At 46.8% G+C, this 25635-nt stretch overlaps 1 protein-coding gene across 4 annotated transcripts in view; it reads right to left on the reverse strand.

Moving 5' to 3' along the window:
* Positions 1–25635, reverse strand: part of HTT (huntingtin) — a 517727-nt gene that overhangs the window by 344127 nt on the left and 147965 nt on the right. For all 4 annotated transcript variants that reach the window (XM_063924321.1, XM_063924312.1, XM_063924303.1 and 1 more), the window contains 6 exons: positions 5208–5329; positions 4927–5037; positions 3034–3111; positions 2387–2610; positions 2083–2161; positions 796–957 (listed from right to left, as the gene is read on the reverse strand). In XM_063924321.1, the coding sequence (XP_063780391.1) occupies positions 796–957; positions 2083–2161; positions 2387–2610; positions 3034–3111; positions 4927–5037; positions 5208–5329 (776 nt within the window). The remainder of the gene's footprint in view (positions 1–795; positions 958–2082; positions 2162–2386; positions 2611–3033; positions 3112–4926; positions 5038–5207; positions 5330–25635) is intronic.

Consider the following 25635-nt stretch of genomic DNA (forward strand, 5'->3'; position numbering starts at 1 on the left):
GATTTATTCAAAATTCAAGACACACTTAACCAGCATGCCTACCACAGCATTCTACAGTGCCATGCCATCCCATCTGGTTTGCGCTTACTGGGACCATCATTTTGTTTTTCAACAAGACTGACTCCAAACACACCACCAGGCTATGTAAGGGCTACTTTACCAAGAAGGAAAGTGATGGAGTGCTGCGTCAGATGACCTTGCCTCCACAATCACCCGACCTAAACCCAAATGAGATGGTTTGGGATGAGTTGAAGTGAAGGAAAAGCAGCGAACAAGTGCTCAGCACCTCTGGGAACTCCTTCAAGATTGTTGGAAAACCATTCCAGGAGACTACCTCATGAAGCTGATTGAGAGAATGCAAAGAGTGTGCAAAGCTGTCATCAAAGCAAAAGGGGGCTACTTAGAGGAATCTAAAATATAAAACATATTTTGATTTGTTTAACACTTTGTTTGTTTACAACATAAGTCCATATGTGTTCTTTCATAGTATTGATGTCTTCAGTATTAATCTACAATGTAGAAAAAGATTAAAATAAATAAAAACCATTGAATGAGAAGGTGTGTCCAAACTTTTGACTGGTACTTTCTGTTGGGTGTTTACCAGAATGCTACATTCCATTACTGTGTGTATCCGCATTTACACATCACACATGCCTACAATTGCTAGAAACAGATATCGCATTGATATGCGTTTTTATACCAGTGTCCCCAAGATTGGATGCCAGAGAATATAGGTTCCGTCTACTAAGCAGTAACATTTGGATTCATATGTGCTAATTATCACAGGGATATTACCTGGTCAGAGTCCAGTAGGCAGTAGTTGACCCGAAGCTGGACAAGCTGAGCAAGAAGATCCAGGACCTGCCTCTGCAGCTGCACAGAAGTGGTGGTGGTGTACTGCTTCAAGGCTTTAATCACCAAAGGCTCAAACAGGCGGATATGATTGTGAATAGTATTCTATAATAAAACAAAGAAAGTCTCTAGCTGCGCTCTCTGGTATATTCACCACTGACTGGTCTCATAACCAGACAGCCACATGTTTAACAGGTCTCATAACCGCACAGCCACATGTTTAAAGTGAAATTATGTTATGAAACTGCTGGTTATATTGGGATATTCTGCACTCCATACTCCAGTAACACATAAAGGGTCTGTACTGGCACAGCTCTTGGACCTGCATGGAAATGTATTATCCCCTTGACACAGATAATTCACCACTTTCTAAGATGACAGGGTCTGCCTACATGTTTACATTCAGTGGTTACAGGTTTCTGGAATTTGTCTGACTCTGATCCACCGTACCAATATCTTGTCACCTATCAATTACTGTAAGTCACTAGCTATGGTTCTCCTGGGGCGATGTACAGCCATATTATTATTGGCAGATGTAATTTCAGCAGTATCAAGGATAAAGAACTCCAAGGGGGGAATCCAAATGTTTGAAAAGTCGGTTGGGTGTCTGATTTTTCCTATCTTTTAGATAGGAAAAATCAGACTCCTAACTGACTTTTCAAACATTTGAATCTCCCCCCAAATCTTCTTTAGTGAAAATAAATAACAGTTGGAAGTGCTAAATTATAGAGCTACCATGGCTATATATTACTCTTACTAAAGGACGGGGTAACAGGTACAGATGTGCCCTCATACACTACTGCTGTAATCACGCCAAACAGCTCTTCTCAGCGCCCCAGGTCCCGTGCGACTTGGCTTACATTGAGCGTCTTTTTCCATCAAATGTGCGTCTTAATCGCATTGCGATGAAACAGAACCGCTTCACGAGACTGCACGGATTAATGTGATATGCAAAACTTGTCTATATGTGTGCCACTGACATACAAAGTGCTATGAAGCAGCGCCAATTACTCGTGAAGCAGTTTTGTCACATCAGATTGTGACTAGACATCTTCAACCAAATAAGATGCTGCACTGCTCGGCTCACTCGCACCAGGAGTCTAGCACCGCATGGCGTATCGCGGCTATGTGCATGAAGACACATCTGCAGGCCACAGAGAGCCAACTCTTCATAAAGACGGATTTAGCTATAGATCAACCCCTTGTCATCTAGTACACAACACAACATACCTTGTCTGCTCGATGCTTAGTAACATTGGTAATGTTGTTCTTCAGCTGTGAGGAAACCTTCTGGAGAACATCAAACCACCTACAGTACAAAACATAGTATTAAATCGATGTAACAAAAGGACCATAGTGACCGGTGTACAGAGAGTGTAAAGAGAGAACATGATAAAGCTGACTTGGAAGCCAGGACTGGTAAGTGATAATCTTAGTACAACAGAACTACCAGTGTGAGACAAGGTACAAACCAACAGCATGTAGCACTGATACTAACTTGTAACTTAAACATGTATAAGCAGTGGGAACTTACCCCGATGTTTCCTGCTCCTGGTCAGCCTGAACCATGTTCCTTAGACTGGCATCTGCCAATGCCTGGGTGAAATGCGTATATGGGGCCATGAAGCAATAATGGTATAACCCGGGGCGCAAGTTAGAGGAGCCCAGGCGCTGGGCTTTGCCTTGGGATTTGCTTGGGTTTGATGATAAAGCCTCAAATTGCGATGCCAGGTTAGTTCCAAAGAGGGTCTTCAACAGCTAAGGAACATTGATAATAATTAACTTCAATGTAGGAGTACAAAAAAAAAAAAAAAAAAAACCAACGGAAAATAAGTACATAACCAATATCAGAAGAAAATATTGAGGTGTTGCTACAGCCAGAAGTACATAAAGCCCCACTAGTTCATAAATATTACAGGTAATGAGGATGTGTGTCATTCAGCAGGCTAATGTAACGCACAGATAAGACATGTCCTTTGACAGGACGCAATAACGATTAAAAATATGAGAAGCTACAGTAAAACAATGCATAAGGCTGCATAGCGTCATGTGACACAGTAGTCACGTAACGAGGTCATGAGCTTGGAGGCCCCACGACAAAGCAAAGCAGGCCCATTGTAATACAAAAGCAGGACGGCCACCCAACAGTCAGCGTCATATTTCTTGGTTGCTTAATCTCACCTGCTGCACACAGACTGTGGCCATAACCGGTTCACGGTTGAAACAGGACTTCAGATAACCCAGTATTTCTTCAACGCTCTGTATAGAAAACATTACCGGATCTCAGAGAGCAATACTATAGAAAACTGCACAAGCATTTTTATCATCAATGCAAGAAGAGTGCATGCACAGGACATAGTTGGATGCAGATTATTAATACAGGTTGAGTATCCCATATCCAAATATTCCGAAATACGGACTTTTTTGAGTGAGATAGTGAAACCTTTGTTTTTTGATGGCTCAATGTACACAAACTTTGTTTAATACACAAAGTTATTAAACATATTGTATTAAATGACCTTCAGGCTGTGTGTATAAGGTGTATATGAATCAAATGAATTATATGTATGTACACAAACTTTGTTTCATGCAAAAAGTTATGAAAAATATTGACTAAAATCCCCTCCAGGCTGTGTGTATAAGGTGTATATGTAACATAAATGCCCTCTGTGCTTAGACTTGGGTCCCATCACCATGATATCTCAGTATGGTATGCAATTATTCCAAAATACGGATACTTCTGGTCCCAAGCATTTTGGATATGGGATACTCAACCTGTACATTATTAAAGACTACTATTAAAATGCACAGTGCATATAAAACCTTTACTGGTACATTAACTAGTGCATAAATGTAGGAAAAGCAAATACTGTAAGCCATACAGTGTATTTACCAGGGCTGGTCTCAACCAAACCCAAAACACACGTTTCTCTCCTCCCTTTGCATTCGTCCAATGTAAATATAAAGAGGTCATTATATAAAAAAGCATACCTTTTATAGGACTTTACCTAGTGTCTTATGATGAGGATAGTAAAAATGCTCGTAGAGCTCATCACTGCTATTGTCTGTATTCTCCTTCCCATAATAGTCTCCTAAGCATTTTGCAAAGCTCACTGAGGCGTGAATCCTCTCCAAACACAGGGGCAGATGTATTAAGCCTGGATAAGGCATAAAGAAGTGATAATGCGGTGATAAGTGCAAGGTGATAAAGCAGCAGCCAATCAACTTATAACGGTCAATTTACATATTGGAGCTGATTGGCTGGTGCGTTATCACCTTGCACTTCTCGCTTTATCACTTCTGTATGCCTTATCCAGGTTTAATACATCTGCCCCACTGTGAGGTTGGAGAGTTTTCAAAATGCGTGATGGGGCTGTAGTAGTCAAGGCGGCGGACAAGGCTTATGAGTAACAAACGGGACAGAGAGCAGGCATAGAAGTAGGAGGCACAACGCCCTTAAGGTGGGTACACACTGGCCGTTCTATTGAACGTCCAATATATCGCAGGTCTGTCGGCCAGTGTGTACGGGCGATATGTCTGTGAACTCCATCGTTCACAGACATATTGCGTCAGCCCCGCAGCACAGCCGACGGACAATAAATCTACCGATATACTGGCGCGTCGCTGTGTGTGTACGTACACATACTGCGGCAAACGGCGGTGACTGACAGCTAAACTGGTTCATGATGTTAGTCCCCGACGGATCGGGCAGTGTGTATGCTCAACACAATGCCCGATCCATCCATAGATGCAGATCAATTGATTGGCAGATATATCTATCAGTGTGTACCCACCTTAAGTTTGATGAGACATTCCAGAGGCGGCTGTAGACATCAGGAGGTTCAGATGTTAGCTCCTGAGCCAGCCTCTAGAACCCCACTGTGAGCTGCGTCCCCCAAAAGGATTCCGAGAAATGGATTTAATGTTAAGTTTCAAAAGTCCTCTTTTAATAATGTGTTATACTGTATGAGGATTATCACATAAAATGACCAGAGAAATTTGGGAGGCGTGATTTATGTGCAATGGCAAACATCATGTAGAACATCAGACAAGATGCAGAATATGGTCACTCACTTTGCCGATATCCGTTAGTGTAGCAAGTTCTAAAATCTGCGATAGAACATCCAGGGCCGAGCGTAGAAAGCTCACAAACTTCTCATTGCTGGTCTGTAGGTCCAGCGTCACCTGGGCGCACGAGAGGAGGCAATTCACCCAATGTTACAACAAAAAGGCAATACAAACATCCAAGCTAACCGCGGGAAGGCCACAACAGTTTAATCATATATTTTCAAAGTTTATTTACTGTAAAGAGGCCTGATAAAGGTACACCCTGATAGGCCCTGGTGGCTGCCTACCTTGTAGTTGGCATAGGTGGCTTTCAATACATCATATAGTTTTAAATACGATGGAAGATGGTAGAAGCTACCAAGAGACTTGCTTGTTTGAGCCGGACCAGAAGTGTCTGTTTGCCGAGAAGCTGTAATAAATATATAAGACCACAAACACAAATATATGAAAAAATCAGCATCCAACATTCTTTGGTGCTGTGACGTACCCACTAAACTACATCACATGATTCACTTTCTTAAATCACCAAAGTACTATAATACACAGAACTAAAATCATCATAATTTATTATTCTAGAGATGTCGACCAGTTACATACAGGGAAGAGAGAGTTAGTGGAATTTAACAATTCTCTTAGTGTCAATACGGTATATTATCATTAATTAATGATCAGCTTTCTATATAGTGCTCTCGCATTACGCAGCACTTTACAGAGAAACATTTGTAATTCAGATCAGTGCCTGCCTCAGCACACAATCAGGCCAATTAACTACCAGAATTTTTTTTTCTTTTGATTGTTGGAGGAAACTATTACAAACATGGGGATAACATATAAACTCCACACACAATAGGGACCTGGTGGGAATCTAATTAATTAACCCTTATTGATCTGAGATAGCAATGCTATAATCCAACACAAGGGTTCAATCAAGAACAATGCTATATATTATACTAGTATATACTCGCTGATGTGGCAGCCATACAGCATTATCCTCACTGTATCTCTCCAGCCTCATGCCACCCCTGTATTCTATCATCTGTCTCCCCTCTGTCACCTCCGTTTATCTTATCTCTGCCCTCCTCCTCGCTCTGATCTCTCCCCTTAACTTGTTGGGGGTGGGGGTGGTCTTGGTGGGTCCATAGTAAGTGTTGTAGTTGGTATAGTTGGTAGGGCAATGGGGGGGGGAGGGGGTCACATGTATGGGTTTGCACCAGTTCCGAGCGCTAACAGGTGTCTTCTCCCCTCTTCGCATCTATGTAAATCTCCCTGTCTGTCTCTTTCATCTCTGTCCCCCCAACTTGACAGTGCTGGGTGAGAGAGAAGTGAAGCAGGCAGCCAGTGAGAGCTGCGAGGGAAGGGAAGTGGCGGGTCCTCCCCAGGAGCTCCCTACTGAGCCTATGCTAGAGATATGCCTTACCGCATTCATGCTCTGAAGAACATCATAGGCTAAACATTGGCAAACTGCCATGGAAATGGCATCACCCAGAAGCCTATTCTACTACTCTTTAGAGTGCTTCACACACGTGTTATTCAGAACGTCTTGACACACAACACATGTCCTGACACTTGAAAGAGGTCTCCTGGCACATTATAAAGGTCTCCGCAGTATATTACAGAATCCATACAAAAGTACACCTTAGCCACTCTCTTATCAGGATTGTAGTATTGCGCTGAATAATGAACTGAGACACAAAAGAATAATCCGCACGCCAGACTGGTCGTCCGATTTATAACTGGGGGAGATGTCTGAAAGTGTGCTGTGGTTTCTGCTGACCACAGTGCACATAAAGCCTGCATTTTGCGCTTCACATCAATGTATGAACGGCGTGTGCATTGCCAGTCGCGTAGCCCAGCCGCTTACTGCTTCCCCGTAGTAGAGAATAGGAGAGGAAGGGCAGAGGCAATGTATGATTGCCTCTGCTGTCACTGTTTGTCTCCTAAAGCTGCCTGGCCGGAACTTCTCCCCCAGGCAGGCGAGGTGTGCAAAATGTGCACTCGCTTAGTCTTTTTTATTTATTTTTTTTAACAAACTTTATTGAACGTGGACATTCTTCTGCTGGTACACACAGCTTAATTGCGCATGTGCCGGGGGCCTCCAGCGGCGCAGGCAGGAAGCAGGGGAGAAGGGCGCATGCTCACATCTGCGGCACCGATCCCAGCAGAGCTGATGTTGAAGGAGCGATATCGCGGGACAGGTGAGAACGCCCTCCCACATCAGCTGCCACACATATAATACATTGTGGCGGCGGGTGGGTGCGTATCACCACGATAATGTGGTGATACGACCCCAGGCACATAACGTCCGTTAGGACGTTTTTCATACATCTCCCTCTGTGTTCTCTGATGCAATTATTCTATTTCCTGCACAAAGGGCCTAATTCTGAGTTGATCGCAGCAACAAATTTGTTAGCAGTTGAGCAAAACCATGTGCACTGCAGGGGGGACAGATATAACATGTGCAGAGAGAATTAGATTTGGGTGGGGTGTATTCAAACTGAAATCTAAATTGCAGTGTAAAAATAAAGCAGTCAGTATTTACCCTGCACAGAAACAATATAACCCACCCAAATCTATCTCTCTCTGCACATGTTATATCTGCCCCCCTGCAGTGCACATGGTTTTGCCCAATTGCTATCAAACTTGCTGCTGCGATCAACTCAGAATTACCCCAAAAACTCCTCAGGGAAATCAGGGTTCAGACTTTATTAGCCAGATCCTGACTCTTTGGTCAGTCTAAGAGAATAATGATGTTTAAACTCTGATTGGATTCACGTTTAATTGACTGTAATGATCAGCCATATGGGAATACTTTGGCACAAGTCAATCACTTTAGCACGAATTACATTATACGGAACTAGGATTACCTGTTTTAATACAACTCATTTATTTTTTATCCACTAGGGGTCACTGGAGTACTCTTTGATATGGACGGGGTGTAAGCAGGAATAGGCACATTCAAATTAGTAACCCTCCGCCCCCTCCATACTCCCAAGGTACCTCAGTGTTTTTTCTGTGCCTCGCTGGGAAGGCACACGTGGAGAGTTCTCCACACTTTACTTCTATTTTTGACTAGATGTTTATTTTTACACTCAATCCCTTCCCAGCTTATTCAGAAGCTTGGGTCCTGGATTGTGGGTGCTGCAGACTGCAGCATTGGCTTGTCGGCGCTCAGGAGAGGAGCCCCACCATAGGCCACAATCTGCAGAGCTGATTTCAGCCTAGGGCTGCATCAAGTAGCTGGACAGAGCTTACTGAAGAAGCCCCGTCACAGCCTCCACTGTGCTCAGGTAATAAGCGGCCAGGCAGCTCCCACTGCCGCTGCTCCTTTGCTGTGACACATTGCTGGGGGATCGGGGCGGCCGCTGTTTGGGACTGTACGTTTTTAATACATATGTCTCCCGGCTACTGCTCCCCAGCCCATAGCTCCCGCTGCCAGCTCCCCAGCCCAGCCACGCTGCCGCCGCTGGGCGCCCGCCGCCGCTCCCCGGCTCCCTCCCGCTAGCTTAGTCACACTGCCGTGGACAGCTTCTACGTTGCCGCGGCTCAGCCCTTACTCAGATTACGGACAACTCTCACTGCTGCTGCGGTCTGCCAGTGTTGGAAACAGCGATGCTGCAGGGTGGAGATAGCAGGGGGGGGCTGTGGGTATAATAATATGGGTCTAAGTGATATACAGTCCCTGCTATCAGGCTATTAAGCCTGTAATGCATGCTTATGAGGGATGTATATTACAGAGAGTTATAAATAATCGGTATGTATTCTGTGATTAGGTTATAACCAGACAATGTGGCTTTATTATACATAAAAAATTATGTATATGGTGAAAGCACATGGCTGGACGTCATTTTGACTCAACTTCCTGCTTATTACAGAAAGTTTGCTACAGTCCTACAACACTCAGCCACTGGAGGGTGCAGAGGTGTTAGTAGAAATTTTGTAAAGCACATATTTCATTGATTGTAGTGTGTACCAGGTGCACTGCACTTCTGGGTTATACACACTTTAGTTAAATTTTTACTGAGTCGTGGGACTTGTCTTTCTCTGTATACTGTCTGTGTACATAATGGGGGTCATTCAGAGTTGATCGCTCGCTAGCAGTTTTTAGCAGCCGTGCAAACGCATTATCGCCGCCCACTGGGGAGTGTATTTTTGCTTTGCAGAAGTGCGAACGCTTATGCAGCAGAGCGCCTGCAAAAACATTTTGTGCATAACAAGACAAACCCTGAACTTACTCTTCGTGTGCGTTGATTCTACCGTTGGTGGGATGACTGACGTCACACACCTGCCCAGCCACGCCTGCGTTTTCCTTGGCACGCCAGTGTTTTTTCAAACACTCCCAGAAAACGGTCAGTTGCCACCCAGAAATGCCCCCTTCCTGTCAATCTTCTTGCAGCTGCCAGTGCGAATGAAAACGTCGCTAGAACCTGTGCAAAACCACAATTCACTTTGCTGAGCATATGCACGCGCAGATTATCCCATTTTTACACTGATCGTTACGCAGTGAACAACGGCAGCTAGCGATCAACTCGGAATGACCCCCAATGAGTAAAGCTAATGCAAAATCTAAAAAGCAGCTTGTCTGCGATATCTGTCAGAGTGTGTTACCTGATGGAACTACCACTTGCACAGTGTGTCTGGTCAATACGGGTACTAATACGAACCTCTACCCTGATCCTCCTTGGGCGATGATGGCAGGTGTGATGACTGGCTTACAATCAGAGTTGGCTGTTGCGTGAAAGGAGCGTGAAGCGGCTAGATCTGAGACTAGGTTAATACCGTCTGAGCTGCCACAGTGGGCTCAGGATATGTCAAGAACTTTGCAGAGTTAACAAAAGTACAGATCTGGGGGCGTGTCCTGACCTTGCTGCGGGAGAGACGTGTCTCTCTGGAGCTCCTGCACAGGGCGCTTATCTTTGTTCCTCCCTGCACTCCCGAGGTGCTGTTGAAGTCCAGGTGACTCTCTGCTCTCCCCCCCCCTCCCCCTCATACCCTGGGCAGCGCTGCGGAGCCAGGGACCGCGCTTGGTGATCGCACGGGTTGTAGCCTGCTCGCCTACCTAACACCGGGGCCTCGATTTAAGGCTGCACCAGACGTGGACTTCCAGACTGGAGGGGCCGCGGTATAGAGGCCTCCACCGCCCGCCAAAATTGCTGCCGACAGGACCGCCAGGTACAGACACTCTGCGGGAGCCGCGGCTGACACTCGTGCCTGTGTCCTCCCGAATCGGCCCTGCTACCCGGCACCCATTTAGCGGCCCTCACCCTCCTCACTCCCATGCATCCCGGGACGGCTGTCACCCCCAGAGGCTATCCACCTGTCCTAAAAGTGCCTCCTCTCTGCCACTGCAGCTGTAGACAGCCTGGATCAGCACAGCTACTGCCGGCACCCAGACTCTTTATAGCTCCTGCGGCCATCTGCTCACGGGCGGAGGGACCAGCTGCGGGGGAGGGGGAGCTGTTGCAGAACGCGGCCCCCTGCGGCTTCTGTCAATCTGCTGCTTCTGCCAACCTGCTGCTCGGCTGTCACCCCCAAAGGCTATCCACCTGCCCTAAAAGTACCTCCTCTCCGCCACCGCAGATGCAGGCAGCCAGGATCAGCACAGCTGCTGCAGGCACCCAGACTCCCTATAGCTCCTACGGCCATCTGTTCATGGGTGGAGGGACCGGCTTAGGGGGGCTGTTGTAGAACACGCCCCCTGCGGCTTCTGTCAACCTGCTGCTGTCCGGGCCACTGGCGTTACCGCAGGCTGCACTGCTTCTGGAAACCTGGACCCAGCGATTGCCTCCCCTCTGCAACTGGATCTGACTGGTTGCCTCTCCAGGACCAGAGCGGGGCCAAGTCCTCAATATCAACCTCCGGGCTACTTCGCATCTAACCAGGGCAGGTGAGTGCGCTCTTGCAGCACACCCTCTTCAATCCTACTAACCTTCTCCCTTATTCTGCTGCAGTGCCCTCTACCCACCCTCTGCCATCCGAGCAGACAAGCCAACAGTGGTATATAATCTACTAGAAAATTGGGGTTGGTGGGAGGTAGTATCCCCCCCCCCCTTCCATTTGACATAGGACCTTCTTATTAAACCACAATTCGCCCTATCTATACGGTTAAACCGCATCTCAGCTGTACGTCAACTGCACAGAGGCTCAGACCATGGGGTAAATTTAGTAAGATGGGAGTTCTATTTAAGATGGGATGTTGCCCATAGCAACCAATCAGATTCTACTTCTCATTTATCTAGCACCTTCTAGAAGATAATACATAGAATCTGATTGGTTGCTATGGGCAACATCCCATCTTAAATAGAACTCCCATCTTAGTAAATTTACCCCCATAATTATACATTACATTGTGTCCCTCTGGGATCTCCCAGTTTTCTCTGAACTGTCTACAATGTGATCTTGCAAAGTAAAGCACCTGGCCCCGTGTGTGATCCTGATGCCTTAGGAGCTTCCCCATTCCCAACCAGGTGTTGACTAAAGTACTACCTCCTTTATCTCCTTCACCATACCTAAAAGGGGGAAAAAAGACGAATGCCTATAACTTGGTGAGTTATTTCAAGAACTCTACTCCATCTTCTTCCCAGAAATCTTCACCACCACCGCCTGCCTCGACAGCCTCCAATTGTGACTCTGATGACGACTCTTCCTCAACTCCCGCCACTAAGGCAGAAGTCGCTCTTCTTCTGTCCAAAATGCGCAATATAAAAAAAAAAAATTAGCGCAGAGGTACAAGAGGCTATTTCTGGCCTAAAAACGGATGTGGACAGTTAGGGGTCCAGAGTTGATGCCATAGAAAGGAAACAAGAAGAGATTATCGCCTTTCAGCAGGAATCGGAACAGGAGGTGACACAAATGCGTACAAATGTTATGCTATTGGCGGACAAACAAGAAGATTTGGATAATAGGGGCCGTCGAAACAATCTTAGAATATGTAACATCCCCGAGACGGTGGAACAGGTCCACATCACTGATTATCTGCTCCGCCTTTTCCGCTCTCTCGCTCCCTCTGTTCCTGATGATATGCTACTCCTAGATAGGGCTCACAGGGCCCTCCGTCCTAGATCTCAGGATGCTGAAACGCAGAGATGTGATTCTACGATTTCACTACTTTGCTGTCAAAGACCAAGTCTATGCTAAAGCTTGGATGTCTCCTGTCATTTCTTTCGAAGGCGCCAACCTTCTTGTCTTCCAGGATCTGTCTCAGGTCACGTTGAACAGACTACGGGAACTAAAGGCCCTCACAAAAACCCTGAGAGACAATAATATCAGATACAGATGGGGCTTTCCCTTCGCCCTCCAAGTCAGATCCGACGGTAAAGTCTTAACGGCCAGATCCCCTGATGAGGCCCTTCAATTGCTCCACCGATTGAACATTTCCGGCCCTCTGATTACCTCTCAACTTCCTCCTCCAGATAACACCTCTCCTTCCCTTGCAGCCCCATCCTCAGCCTGGAACACTGTTGGATCAGCCTCCCATACTCCTCCAGTTACTAATTATGCTACTACCCTAGAGTTGGTCCTACTCTCACTGGATCTCAGGTTGACTTTTTGTGTATCATCACTGTTCCCATAACCTGCAGTGTCCTATATTTAGTTATCAATTGCTGTTCTTTAAATCCATATGGTTGAGGAGGTTGGGCCTACTTGGACCTCGGGGTTTGTGTTCTTCGCAGTCAACCTCACGAGCCTATAAGTACTTCTGCTTAAGATATATTCTGTTGATATGGCTCATATTTGTGTGTATGTGGACACCGGCTCCGAGGGATCCAATCCGGTCATGCCTTATATTCCGGTTTTTAATGGTTCTAATGTTATTGTTTTTCTCTTTCCCGGTGTTTCAATGTATGTTATTTCGGGGGCTCTGGAGATGGGGGTCTTCGGACCTCTGTTTTTCCTAGGGATATATAGCTGCCACACCATGTTTCCCCTTTGTTCCTTTGGATTTGGCCTCCCTCCTCTTCTTCCCCTACCTTTCTTCCTCCCCCCTCCCCATCAGCTCCTTTTGCCTTTTAATTACGTTACACGGCCGACATCGGACATAATAGACCTGCGATTCTATGTTCCCCTTGGGTCCGATTTGTGGGAATGAATTTTCTCTGTTACCTAATTGTTGGTACTATCATATGCCTGTTTACCATCTGCTCTCCTCCTATTCCTCTTCTTCTTTCTCTGGTCTTCTTTTCTTTTTCTTCCCCTCTCTTTTCCGAGGTCCTGCTGGTGCAACTCTACCTGAATAGTGTTACACTCTTATTCCATGGTTCTTAGAATAGTATCCCTGACCACGAAGGGTTAGAACAGCCCACATAAACGTTCTCTCTTATTTCAGTCCCTTAAGCAATTACGAGGTGATATTATATTTTTGCAAGAGACCCACTTTACTGGCACGTCACACCCTGAACTTAGATCTAAAAATTTCCCACACACTTTCCATGCTTGCGATCCCATACGCAAGAAGGGGGTTTCGATACTCTTGCTAGCCATCTAGCTTTCACCCATTCCAATATAATGAGACCCTGAGGGTAGGTATCTGCTGTTAGTGGGGTCATTAAATGGGATCCCCTACACATTCCTGAATGTCTACGCTCCAAACCAATCACAGGCCCTTTTCTTCCATTCCCTAAATAGCCTATTGGCTCTGCATAGATGCGGTAATGTGGTTTTAGGTGGGGATATTAATGTAACTTTGGATAGTCAACTGGACAGATCTAAACCTTTGCCCAGATCAATGCGCTCCTCTCATTCCTGTAATTCTGCTGCTTTGAATCTTCTGCTGTCCCAACATCTCCATTTTGACACATGGAGAGTGAAAGAACCGAGCGCTCGCAATTACACCTACTAGTCCCCTATATATGATGTTTACACAAGATTGGATATGCTTTTTTGAGTACAGAACCTGCTCAGTGCATTCTTGACACCTCCATTAATCCTAGCACGTGGTCAGACCATGGTCCGGTTACTGTGGACGTCCCGGGCCCACAACTTCCCACACGCCACCCCATGTGGCGGTTAAATGACAGAATCCTTCTTAATCCCCAAATGAAAGCCCAAATCGCTGCCAAATTTTCCTAATACTTTAACACAAATGCATCTCCGACTATTTATCCTATGTCCACAAGGCGGTCCTACGTGGTTATTTGATCAGTGCCTCCTCTCATAATGCGAAATCAAGAACCAACCGCATTCGGGAACTCTCTGATATGATCAGATCCCTTTTTTCGCTGAAACAAACCGTCAGGGTCCAAAGCAGATCTCTCCTCTTTGTCCACCACCAGGGGCGAGCTAAACTTAGTTTTGACGGCTAAGGCAGAAGCTAGCTTGAAATGGCTCAACCAGTCTTTTTATGAAAAAGGAGACAAGGCTGATCAGCTGCTAGCTTCTAGGCTTCAAACTAGATTGGCAAGGAGTAACGTTCTCTCTATCCAATCTTTTCCTGGTAAGAAAACTTGCAATCCTAAACTTATCACTGAAACTTTTTCTCGTTTCTACGAGAAACTATACAATGCTTTTGGATCCTCCCAGACTAACCCTGACTTTATTGCGGAAACCCGTGACTTTCTGTCCTGTTTGTCTCCAACGGTTGCCATAGAGCTTAACTCTAGGACCTCTGATGAAGAAATTGCCACCGTCATTAAAAATCTAAAACTTAATAAAGCTCCTGGCCCTGACTGCTTCTCAGCTACCTACTACAAGACTTTTCTTCCCCAGCTTACGCCCCACCTTTCAACTCTCTTTAATGCTGTTTTACAGGGAGCATCTTTTTGCGAGTCAGCTCTGGAGGCTAGGATTATCCCCAAAGATGGCAAAGATGCTTCCAACTGTATTAACTATAGACCTATTTAATTATTTAATTCTGATATTAAGATATATGCGAAAATCCTGGCCCTCCGTTTGAAGTGTGTTACCCCAACTTATCCATAATGACCAGGTGGGATTTATTTCTGGTAGACAGGCCCGCGATAATACAAGACGTGTTATTAGCCTTGCCCACAATATCAACCTCACACATACCCTGGATCTTTTGCTTTCTCTGGACGCGGAGAAAGCATTCGACCGGATCAGCTGGCCCTTCATGTTCGAAGCTCTCGCACGTTTTGGTTTTAGGGGTGAATTCCTCGCAGGGATTCAGGCCTTGTACTCGTGTCCTTCTGCAAAGGTCTCCGTAAACGGAGTGTTGTCATACCCTCTACAGATCTCCAACGGTACTAGGCAGGGCTGCCCACTCTCGCCCCTGATCTTCGCTTTAGTGATAGAACCGCTGGCAGCCCGCATTCGGACGATATTAAGGGGGTTGACGTGGGGGGCTCTGCCTACAAGATCTCCCAGTTTGCAGATGATGTCCTCCTTTCTCTTTCCTCACCACACACTTCCTTGACAAACCTTTTCAGCCTTCTGTCCGAGTATGGACATGTGCCTGGTTACAAAATTAATTGGTCACTTCCATATCCCTCCAACCCACCTGACCCACATGCCAGCCAACTATACATATACCTGGTGTTCTTCTAAAATCCTATACCTGGGGATTTCTATTACACGCCGCTACGGAGATCTGTATAAATAAGAATTTACTCACCGGTAATTCTATTTCTCGTAGTCCGTAGTGGATGCTGGGAACTCTGTAAGGACCATGGGGAATAGACGGGCTCCGCAGGAGACTGGGCACTCTAAAAGAAAGATTAGGTACTATCTGGTGTGCACTGGCTCCTCCCTCTATGCCCCTCCTCCAGACCTCAGTTAGGGAAACTGTGCCCGGAAGAGCTGACACAACAAGGAAAGGATTTGGAATCCAGGGTAAGACTCATACCAGCCACACCAATCACACTGTACAACTTGTGATAACCATACCCAGTTAACAGTATGAACAACAACTGAGCCTCATTTAACGGATGGCTCATAACAATAACCCTTTAGTTAAGCAATAACTACATACATGTATTGCAGAGAGTCCGCACTTGGGACGGGCGCCCAGCATCCACTACGGACTGCGAGAAATAGAATTACCGGTGAGTAAATTCTTATTTTCTCTGACGTCCTAGTGGATGCTGGGAACTCCGTAAGGACTATGGGGATTATACCAAAGCTCCCAAACGGGCGGGAGAGTGCGGATGACTCTGCAGCACCGCATGAGCAAACTCAAGGTCCTCCTCAGCCAGGGTATCAAACTTGTAGAACTTAGCAAACTTGTTTGACCCCGACCAAGTAGCAGTTCAGCAAAGCTGTAAAGCCAAGACCCCTCGGGCAGCAGCCCAAGAAGAGCCCACCTTCCTTGTGGAATTAGCTTTCACCGATTTTGGATGCGGCAATCCAGCCGCAGAGTGAACCAGCTGAATCGTGCTATAGATCCAGCGAGCAATAGTCTGCTTCGAAGCAGGAGCGCTAACCTTGTTGGCTGCATACAGAATAAACAGCGAGTCAGACTTTCTGACTCCCGCCGTTCTGGAAACATAAATTTTCAAAGCCCGGACTACGTCCAGCAACTTGGAATCCTCCAAGTCCCTAGTAGCCGCAGGCACCACAATAGGCTGGTTCAAATGAAACGATGATACCACCCTAGGGAGAAATTGGGGACGAGTCCTCAATTCTGCCCTGTCCATATGGAAGATCAGATAAGGGCTTTTACATGACAAAACCGCCAAATCTGACACACGCCTAGCCGAAGCTAAGGCCAATAGAATGACCACTTTCCACGTGAGATATTTTAGCTCCACGGTCTTAAGTGGCTCAAACCAGTGGGATTTCAGGAAATCCAACACAACGTTAAGATCCCAAGGTGCCACCGGTGGCCCAAAAGGAGGCTGAATATGCAGCACCCCCGAAACAACGTCTGAACTTCAGGCAGTGAAGCCAGTTCTTTTTGAGAGAAAATGGATAGGGCCGAAATCTTGACCTTTATGGATCCTAATTTTAGGCCCATAGTCACTCCTGACTGTAGGAAGTGCAGGAATCGACCCCGCTGGAATTCCTCTGTAGGGCCTTCCCGGCCTCACACCAAGCAACCTATTTTCGCTATATACAGTGAAAAAGTCTTGCGGTCACGTCTTTCCTAGCCTTTATCAGCGTAGGAATAACTGCATCCGGAATGCCCTTTTCCGCTATGATCCGGCGTTCAACCGCCATGCCGTCAAATGCAGCCGCGTTAAGTCTTGGAACAGACAGGGCCCCTGTTGCAACATGTCCTGTCTGAGAGGCAGAAGCCCTGAGTCCTCTGAGAGCATTTCTTGCAGCTCCGGGTACCGAGTCCTTCTTGGCCAATTCGGAGCAAAGAATATTGTTCTCACTCCTCCTTTTATTACAATTCTCAGCCCTTGGGTATGAGAGGAAGAGGAGGGAATACATAGACCGACTGGAACACCCACGGTGTTACTAGTGCAACCACAGCTATCACCTGAGGGTCCCTTGACCCGGCGTAAAACCTTTTTTAGCTTTTTATTGAGGTGGGACGCCATCTAGTCCACCTGAGGCAGTTCCCATCAATTTGCAAACTGCGTAAAGACTTCCTGATGAAGTCCCCACTTTCCCGGGTGGAGGTCGTGCCTGCTGAGGAAGTCTGCTTCCCAGTTGTCCACACCCGGAATGAACACTGCTGACAGTGCGCTTACTTGATTCTCCGCCAAGCGAAGAATTCTGGTGGCTTCTACCCTCGCCACCCTGCTCCTTGTGCCGCCTTGGCGGTTTACATGAACCCCTGCGGTCTGACTGGATCAGAACCGGTTGGTCGCGAAGCAGGATCTCCGCTTGACTTAGGGCGTTGTATATGGCCCTTAGTTCCAGGATATTGATGTGAAGGCAAGTCTGTTGACTTGACCACAGACCTTGGAAATTTCTTCCCTGTGTAACTGCCCCCCACCCTCGGAGGCTTGCATCCGTGGTCACCAGGATCCAGTCCTGAATGCCGAATCTGCGGCCCTCGAGAAGGTGAGCACTCTGCAGCCACCACAGGAGAGACACCCTGGCCCTGGGGGATAGGGTGATTAACCGATGCATCTGAAGAGGTGATCCGGACCACTTGTCCAGTAAGTCCCATTGGAAGGTCCTCGCATGGAACCTGCCTAAGGGGATGGCCTCATATGATGCCACCATCCTTCCCAGGACTCGAGTGCAGTGATGCACTGACACCTGTTTTGGTTTTAATAGATTCCTGACCGGTGTCATGAGCTCCTGAGCTCTCTCTATCGGGAGATAAACCCTTTTCTGGTCTGTGTCTAGGATCGTGCCTAGGAGAGGCAGATGAGCTGTAGGAACCAACTGCGACTTTGGAATATATAGAATCCAGCCGTGTTGCCGTTACACTTCCAGAGAAAGTGATACGCTGTTCAGCAACTGCTCTCTTGATCTCGCTTGTATGAGGAGATCGTCCAAGTACTTGATAATAGTGACACCTTGCTTCCGCAGGAGCACCATCATATCCGCCATTACCTTGTTTATGACAATCCCGTACCGCAATTCTGAGGTACGCCTAATGAGGTGGATAAATGGGGACATGAAGGTATGCATCCCTTATGACCCGATTCACGAAAAAGTCTCCCTCTTTTTAGGCTTGCCCTGACCGCTCTTAGCGATTCCATCTTGAACTTGAACCTTCTCAGGTATATGTTCAGGGATTTTTAATTCAATATGGGTCTGACCGAACAGTCTGGTTTCGGGATTACAACATGGTCGAATAATAACGCCCTCTTGTTGAAGGAGGGGACCCTTGACCACCACCTGTTAAAGATACAATTTGTGAATTGCAGTTAACACTGGATCCCTCTCTTGGGGGGAAGCCCGCAGGGCCGTCGGTGAGGGGGCATCTTCTCACAGTCCAGCTTGTATCCCTGAGACACAATATCTATTGCCCAGGGACCTAACAGGGAGTGAACCCACTTGTGGCTGAACTTACGAAGTCGTGTCCCCACCGGGCCTAGCTCCGCCTGTGGAGCCCCAGCGGCATAGGTGGATTTTTGTAGGGGCCGGGGAGGACTTCTGTTCCTGGGAACTAGCTGTGTTGATCCCGGCTCTGACAAGAAAGGACGCACACCAGACTTTCCTTTTTCTTTATTCGAAAGGCTGTATTTAATAATGTTGTGCTTTCTTAGGCTGTGCAGGAATATAAGGCAAACTAGCAGAATTACCAGCTATAGCTGTGGAGACCAGGCCCGAGAACCCTTCTCCACACAATCCTCAGCCTTCCATATGCCTCTTAAGTCGGCATCATCTGTCCAATGCATATTCTACAGGACACGTCAAGCAGAGATTGACATAGCTATGACTCTAGGACCCAGTATACTCATGTCTCTTTGGGCATGCTTTATAACTATATATCTATCACTTAAGACAGCATCTTTAATATATTTACTAGGTCTCAATCTCTGCTGATAAGGTACCTGTCCACGCTGCCACAGCGCTATAAACCCATGCCGACACAATCTCCGGTCTGGGTAGTATACTAGAATGTGCACGCTATCTGCAGGATCCCTGAGAATAGCAAGTGCTACCGTCTGTGCAAACAGGACACCCTAGGGGAAGATTCTCAACACATCCTGGCCCTAGTGGGGAAAGGATACAGCCTGAGAATTCTCTTGTGGGAAGCTGCCGTCTCTTGTCTGGAGATTCCCGCTCTTTTTCCTCATGAGAGGAGGGAAATTTACCTCAGCATTCTTCCCCTTAAACATGTGTACTCTCGTGTCAGGGACAGATGAGTCATCAGTGATATGCAAATCATCTTTTATTTCAATAATCATATATTGAATACCTTCTAGCCATCTTGGCTGTAACTTTGCATTATCGTAGTCGACAGTGGAGTTAAACTCCATGTCGATACCAGTGTTTGTTATTTTGGATAGTGAGCATTGTGAGACTCTGAAGGTCTCTGTGACATAGGGACAGACAAGGGTAGATTTCCTGTCTGTTCCCTAACCATTTGTGCAATAAATTCACCTTAGCACTTACACATATCCAAACAGGTGTTGGCGTTGTCGACGGAGACACCCTCTCACACACATATCCGCTCTATCACCTCCTTAGAGGAGCCTTTTACCTCAGACATGTCGACACACGCGTACCGACACACCACACACACAGGGGATGCTCTATTTGAGGACAGTTCCCCCACAAGGCCCTTTGGAGAGACAGAGAGAGAGTATGCCAGCACACACCCCAGCGCTATATAACCCAGGGATTACACTACAACTCAGTGTTTACCCAGTAGCTGCTGTATATACAATTTTTAGGTGCCCCCCCCTCTCTTTTCACCCTTTGTGTACCAGGATACTGCAGGGGAGAGCCTGGGGAGCTTCCTTCCAGCAGAGCTGTGAAGAGAAAATGGCGCTGGTGTGCTGAGGAAGAAGGCCCCGCCCCCTCAGCGGCGGGCTTCTGTCCTGTTTCTGACTAAAAATGGCGGGGGTTTTACACATATACAGTCACAGACTGTATTATGTGTATTTTTATGCCAAAGGTATTTTTATTGCTGCCCAGGGCGCCCCCCCCAGCGCCCTGCACCCTACAGTGACCGGAGTGTGTGGTGTGCTGTGGGAGCAATGGCGCACAGCTGCGGTGCGCTACCTTAATGAAGACAGGAGTCTTCTGCCGCCGATTTCATCGCTTCTCTTCTGTCTTCTGGCTCTGCAAGGGGGACGGCGGCGCGGCTCCGGGAACGGACGATCGAGGTCAGGCCCTGTGTTCGAACCCTCTGGAGCTAATGGTGTCCAGTAGCCTAAGAAGCACAAGCTAGCTGCAAGCAGGTAGGTTTGCTTCTCTCCCCTCAGTCCCACGTAGCAGTGAGTCTGTTGCCAGCAGATCTCACTGAAAATAAAAAACCTAACAAATACTTTTTCTAGCAAGCTCAGGAGAGCCCACTAGGAGCACCCAGCTCTGGCCGGGCACAGATTCTAACTGAGGTCTGGAGGAGGGGCATAGAGGGAGGAGCCAGTGCACACCAGATAGTACCTAATCTTTCTTTTAGAGTGCCCAGTCTCCTGCGGAGCCAGTCTATTCCCCATGGTCCTTACGGAGTTCCCAGCATCCACTAGGATGTCAGAGAAAAGAGAATTTTTCCCCTTTACTTATAAATATTAAAGGCTGATCTCCATAAGTGGCAGTCTCTGATTATCTCTTGGCTGGGACGTATTATAGCCCTAAAAATTAACATTATGCCCCGTCTACTTTATTTGTTTCAAACGTTGCCAGTGAAAGTCCCGGACTCTATCTTAGCACAAGTACACTCCTGGTTCCTTCGTTTTGTCTGGAGAAACAAGGTCCCTAGGATAGGTTTTTCCGCTCTTCGCAAACTGATACAGGACGGTGGCAGACGCTTCCTAGATATCCGCCTTTACTACCTGGCCACTCATCTCAGTCAAGCTATTGCCTGGTTTCGGTGGCTTCAGCTGAAATCTGCGCTATGCCACACTATTTCTTTGCCGTCCTTGCTCTTATCCCCCTCTAAATCCAGAACTCCTCACTTACAATTACAGCCTGTGCTAAAATTTTCTTGCCAGATATGGGACTATTGCACACGCTGCTTTAATCTGCTGTCATCCCCCTCTTCGCTTACCCCCTTATGGGACAATCCTTCTTTTATTCCGGTCATTCTTTAACTTGCTCTCGTCTATGGTCAGGCAAGAATATCCGTTTTGTTCTAGATGTACTGTCCGAGGGCGCCTGCGCGCCTTTATCGGATCTCATGACAACATATCACTTTACCGAGGCAAATCCTTTCACCTATTTTCAGATAAGACATTTTGTCTCCTCTCTATCGAACTCTTCACCATTTCAACCCTTATACACTCTGGAGTATTTTTGCTATCATAAATCGCTTGCTCGTGGAATTATCTCCCGACTATATTCCGTTATGGATTGGGGTCAGTCGTCGACACCGTCATTTGTACCTCAGTGGGACCGGCACCCGGGCCCACCACCTGCTGACCATGATTGGTTGGATATCTTCACTGCTGTTGCAAAATCTATCTCAACCCTGGTAAAAGAAAATGCCTACAAAATACTATATAGGTGGTATTTTGTCCTCACTAGACTTCATAAAATGTTTCCTTCTTCTTCTCCCTTGTGCTGGAGAGGCTGCGGCGGGCAAGGCTCTTTCCTCCATATCTGGTGGTCATGTCCTAAGATTGTGTTTTGGGATACGGTCGCACACCTAATAAGTACAGTGATCAACACCCAGGTGTCTAAAGATCCTTGGTCTTTTCTCCTGGGCCTCCCCATTGTAAATATTCCTCCAAACTCCAGTAAATTGATAATGCAGATCTTGAACGCCGCTAGGTGCTTAATTGCCCTCCACTGGAAACAGAGAGAGGCCCCCCTCTTAGTTGGGTCATTGATAAAGTATGGAAAAGATCACTGCATACCTCCATAACAGATCATTCCAGTTTTTACTGATATGGGACATGTGGTTCAAATCTCAAGCCCCCACATGTAGTTCACGCTCCTCTAGAAGTTCTCTAGCACTCCTCCTGTGACTTTTGTAAACCCCTATCCTATTGAGTAGCCATGAGGACGTTCTTTATAGTACCATTTCGTGTATTTCAGCTATTAGCTCCAACCTATAATTAGACTTGCGAGTTATTTATGTTACGTAAGGAGATGTACCAGGGGGTCCTCCACCCGTCTATTTCCCCTCTACTCTATACCTTCCCCTTCTTTCCCCCCTCTCTTCTTCTCTTGCCTCTTCTTCATTCTTCCGTTCTCTGCTTGATTACTAGACTATTATTTGGTTCCTCTATGTATGACTTGCTTTTGTTACTCACGATGTCTATTTTTTTTCTTTTCTTTTCTCAGTGTAATGTCTTTTACTCTGTGAACCCTATGACTGCTTTATCAATGTTATATTTCTAATCTATACATACAGTAATGTAGTTTTATGAATACATTCTCTCCTCGCTGTGGGGGGACATTGTTGTCTCTTTTAACTTGAAAACTAAATCAGCAATAACAAAATAAAAAAAAAAACAGATCTACCTCAATTCCTAAAACTGGTCATACTTTGTCTCATAATGTACCGGTTTCAGCTGTGTTACATTCTGACGATTCAATGCCAGACCTTATCTCGCAGGAGGAACATGAGGAAGGTGAATTGGGCCAGGAGTCAGATAGTGAGATTACTGATAGCCCAGCCATTGATAATCTCATCAGGGCAGTATGCCAGGTTCTAAATTGTCCAGAATCTATGACAACTAAATGGGAGAATCCACCAGCAGTGGATTCCTCCGTGTCAAAACTTTCAAAAAAAGGTGATTTTTGTTACTTACCGTAAAATCTCTTTCTCTGATTCCATCTGGGGGACGCTGCGCCATTACTTGTGGGTTAGAGGTGTGTGGTTGTGGAGTTTGGCACAGAACTATTAAAACCTGACTCCTCCCCCCTCTAACCCCTCCCATCTCCTTCCTGCCTAGCCAGTACCTCAGTTAACGTTTAGCCAAGCCAAAGGAGATAGATCAAAGAAAATTAACTGGTTAAACCAGACAAACATCTGGGAGGGATCGCAGCGTCCCCCAGATGGAATCAGAGAAAGAGATTTTACGGTAAGTAACAAAAATCACCTTTTCTCTTTCATCCATCTGGGGGACGCTGCGCCATTACTTGTGGGATTTCCCAAAGCAAGCTAATAAGAGGGAGACGGGGACGGCATAGCCGTCTTTAATATACGACGCCCAACAGCGGCAGTCTCCAAACCAAAAGTATGAAAACGGTGAAAGTATGTGTGAAAGTATGAACTGACGACCAGGTTGCCGCCCTGCACAGTTGCTCAACAGATGCACCACCGCGAACAGCCCCAAGAGGCTCCAACAGCTCTAGTAGAATGAGCCCTAATTGAGTCAGGAACCGAAACATTAGCAGACACGTAAGCCTGTCTTATGGCCGAAGTTATCCAACGGGCCACAGTATTTTTGGAGGCCGGCCAACCTCGTTTCGGAGCATCAATCAAAACCAGCAAGTTATCCATACGCCGGAATGACTCGGTGCGAGACAAATAGACACGTAAAGCTCGAACCACATCCAGGAGAGCTAAATGAGAGTCCTCCCCAGGAGAAGATGTCGGAGTAAAGGCCGGAAGGACAATGTCCTGATTTAAATGGAATTTTGAAACAACCTTTGGAAGGAAAGAAGGCTTAGTCCGTAGAACCACCCGGTTCTCATGAAACACTAACAAGGGGGGTCTGCAAGAAAGAGCCGCCAACTCAGATACTCGTCTAGCTGAGGCAATAGCCAACAGAAAAAACAACTTTCTGTGTCAGATAACGGAGTTCAACCGATTCTAAGGGTTCAAATGGAGAGGTCTGAAGAGTCGTAAGGACCAAGTTTAAATCCCAGGGAGGAACCGGAGGGACAAAAGGTGGTTGAATCCGAAGTACTCCCTGCAGGAATGTTTGAACCTCTGGAATATTTGCTAGTTTCTTCTGAAAAAGAACCGATAAAGCTGAAACCTGACCTTTTAGTGAAGAAAGCTTTAGGCCCTTGTCGAGACCCTCCTGAAGGAAAGAGAGTAGGCGAGGTAGCCTAAACAAATGCGGAGTTAGTCTCCGTTTTTCGCACCATGCAATGTAAATACGCCATATCCTATGGTAAATGCCAGAGGTCACCGGTTTCCTTGCTCGAATCATCATCTGAACAACCGATCGAGAAAGACCTTTTGCCTTCAAAATCTTGGATTCAAGAGCCAAGCCGTCAAAGCCATCCTATGTAAATCTGGGTGGCGACAAGGTCCTTGAATAAGAAGATCTGGTCGCAGAGGTAGGCGAAAGGAGTCTGACGACCATACTGCGCAGTAGAGTGTACCACTGTCGACGCGGCCAATCTGGAGCCACTAGAATCACTGCGAGACCCTGTCGCCGAATGCGTTGAAGTAGACTCGGGATCAGTGGAATTGGCGGAAACACATATCCCAGTTGAAACTGCCATGGAGCAGTTAGAGCATCGATCAGGAATGCCTGTGGATCCTGAGTCCTTGCGCCGTAGTGAGGAAGTTCTGCGTTGAGGCGAGACGCCATCAGGTCTATGTCTGGCATTCCCCATCGGTCCACTAGAGAGAGGAACACCTCCTGATGAAGTTCCCATTCTCCCGGATGAATCGTGTGATGACTCAAAAAGTCTGCTTCCCTCCTGGAATGTGGATCGCGGAGATCACCGGAACCCAACGTTCCGCCCACGCGAGGATCTGAGCGACTTCTCTCATTGCGGACCAGCTGCGAGTTCCTCCCTGTTTGTTGATGTAAGCCACTGCGGTGGCATTGTCGGACTGCACACGAACTGGTTGACCCTGTACCATGGTTTGAATGTGAAGGAGTGCATACCGAATCGCCCTTAGTTCCAGAATGTTGATTTGCAATTTTGACTCCTGATTGCTCCAGCGTCCCTGGAAGTGATGAGTCTGGAACACTGCCCCCCAACCACTGAGGTTTGCATCCGTGGTGACCATCATCCAAGACCAGATCGTGAAAGGTGTACCCTTTTTCAAATTCCGACTGTGAAGCCACCATTGAAGAGACTGACGAGTCTTTACCGACAAGCGGATCAACTGTAATTCGAGACGCGGTTCCGTCCGAGTCCAACAGTTGAGTCTGGAGAGGTCGGGCATGAAATCTGGCATATGGAACTGCCTCGAAAGAGGATACCATCTTGCCCAACACCTGCATACATCTGAGGACCGACACTACTGGTAAGTGTAACAGGGTTCGGATTCTGGACTGTAGTCCCTGAATCTTGTCCGCCGGAAGAAACACCTTCTGGCTGTTG

The sequence above is a fragment of the Pseudophryne corroboree genome, chromosome 1 (assembly GCF_028390025.1).
Source record: "Pseudophryne corroboree isolate aPseCor3 chromosome 1, aPseCor3.hap2, whole genome shotgun sequence".
Taxonomy (NCBI): Eukaryota; Metazoa; Chordata; class Amphibia; order Anura; family Myobatrachidae; genus Pseudophryne; species Pseudophryne corroboree.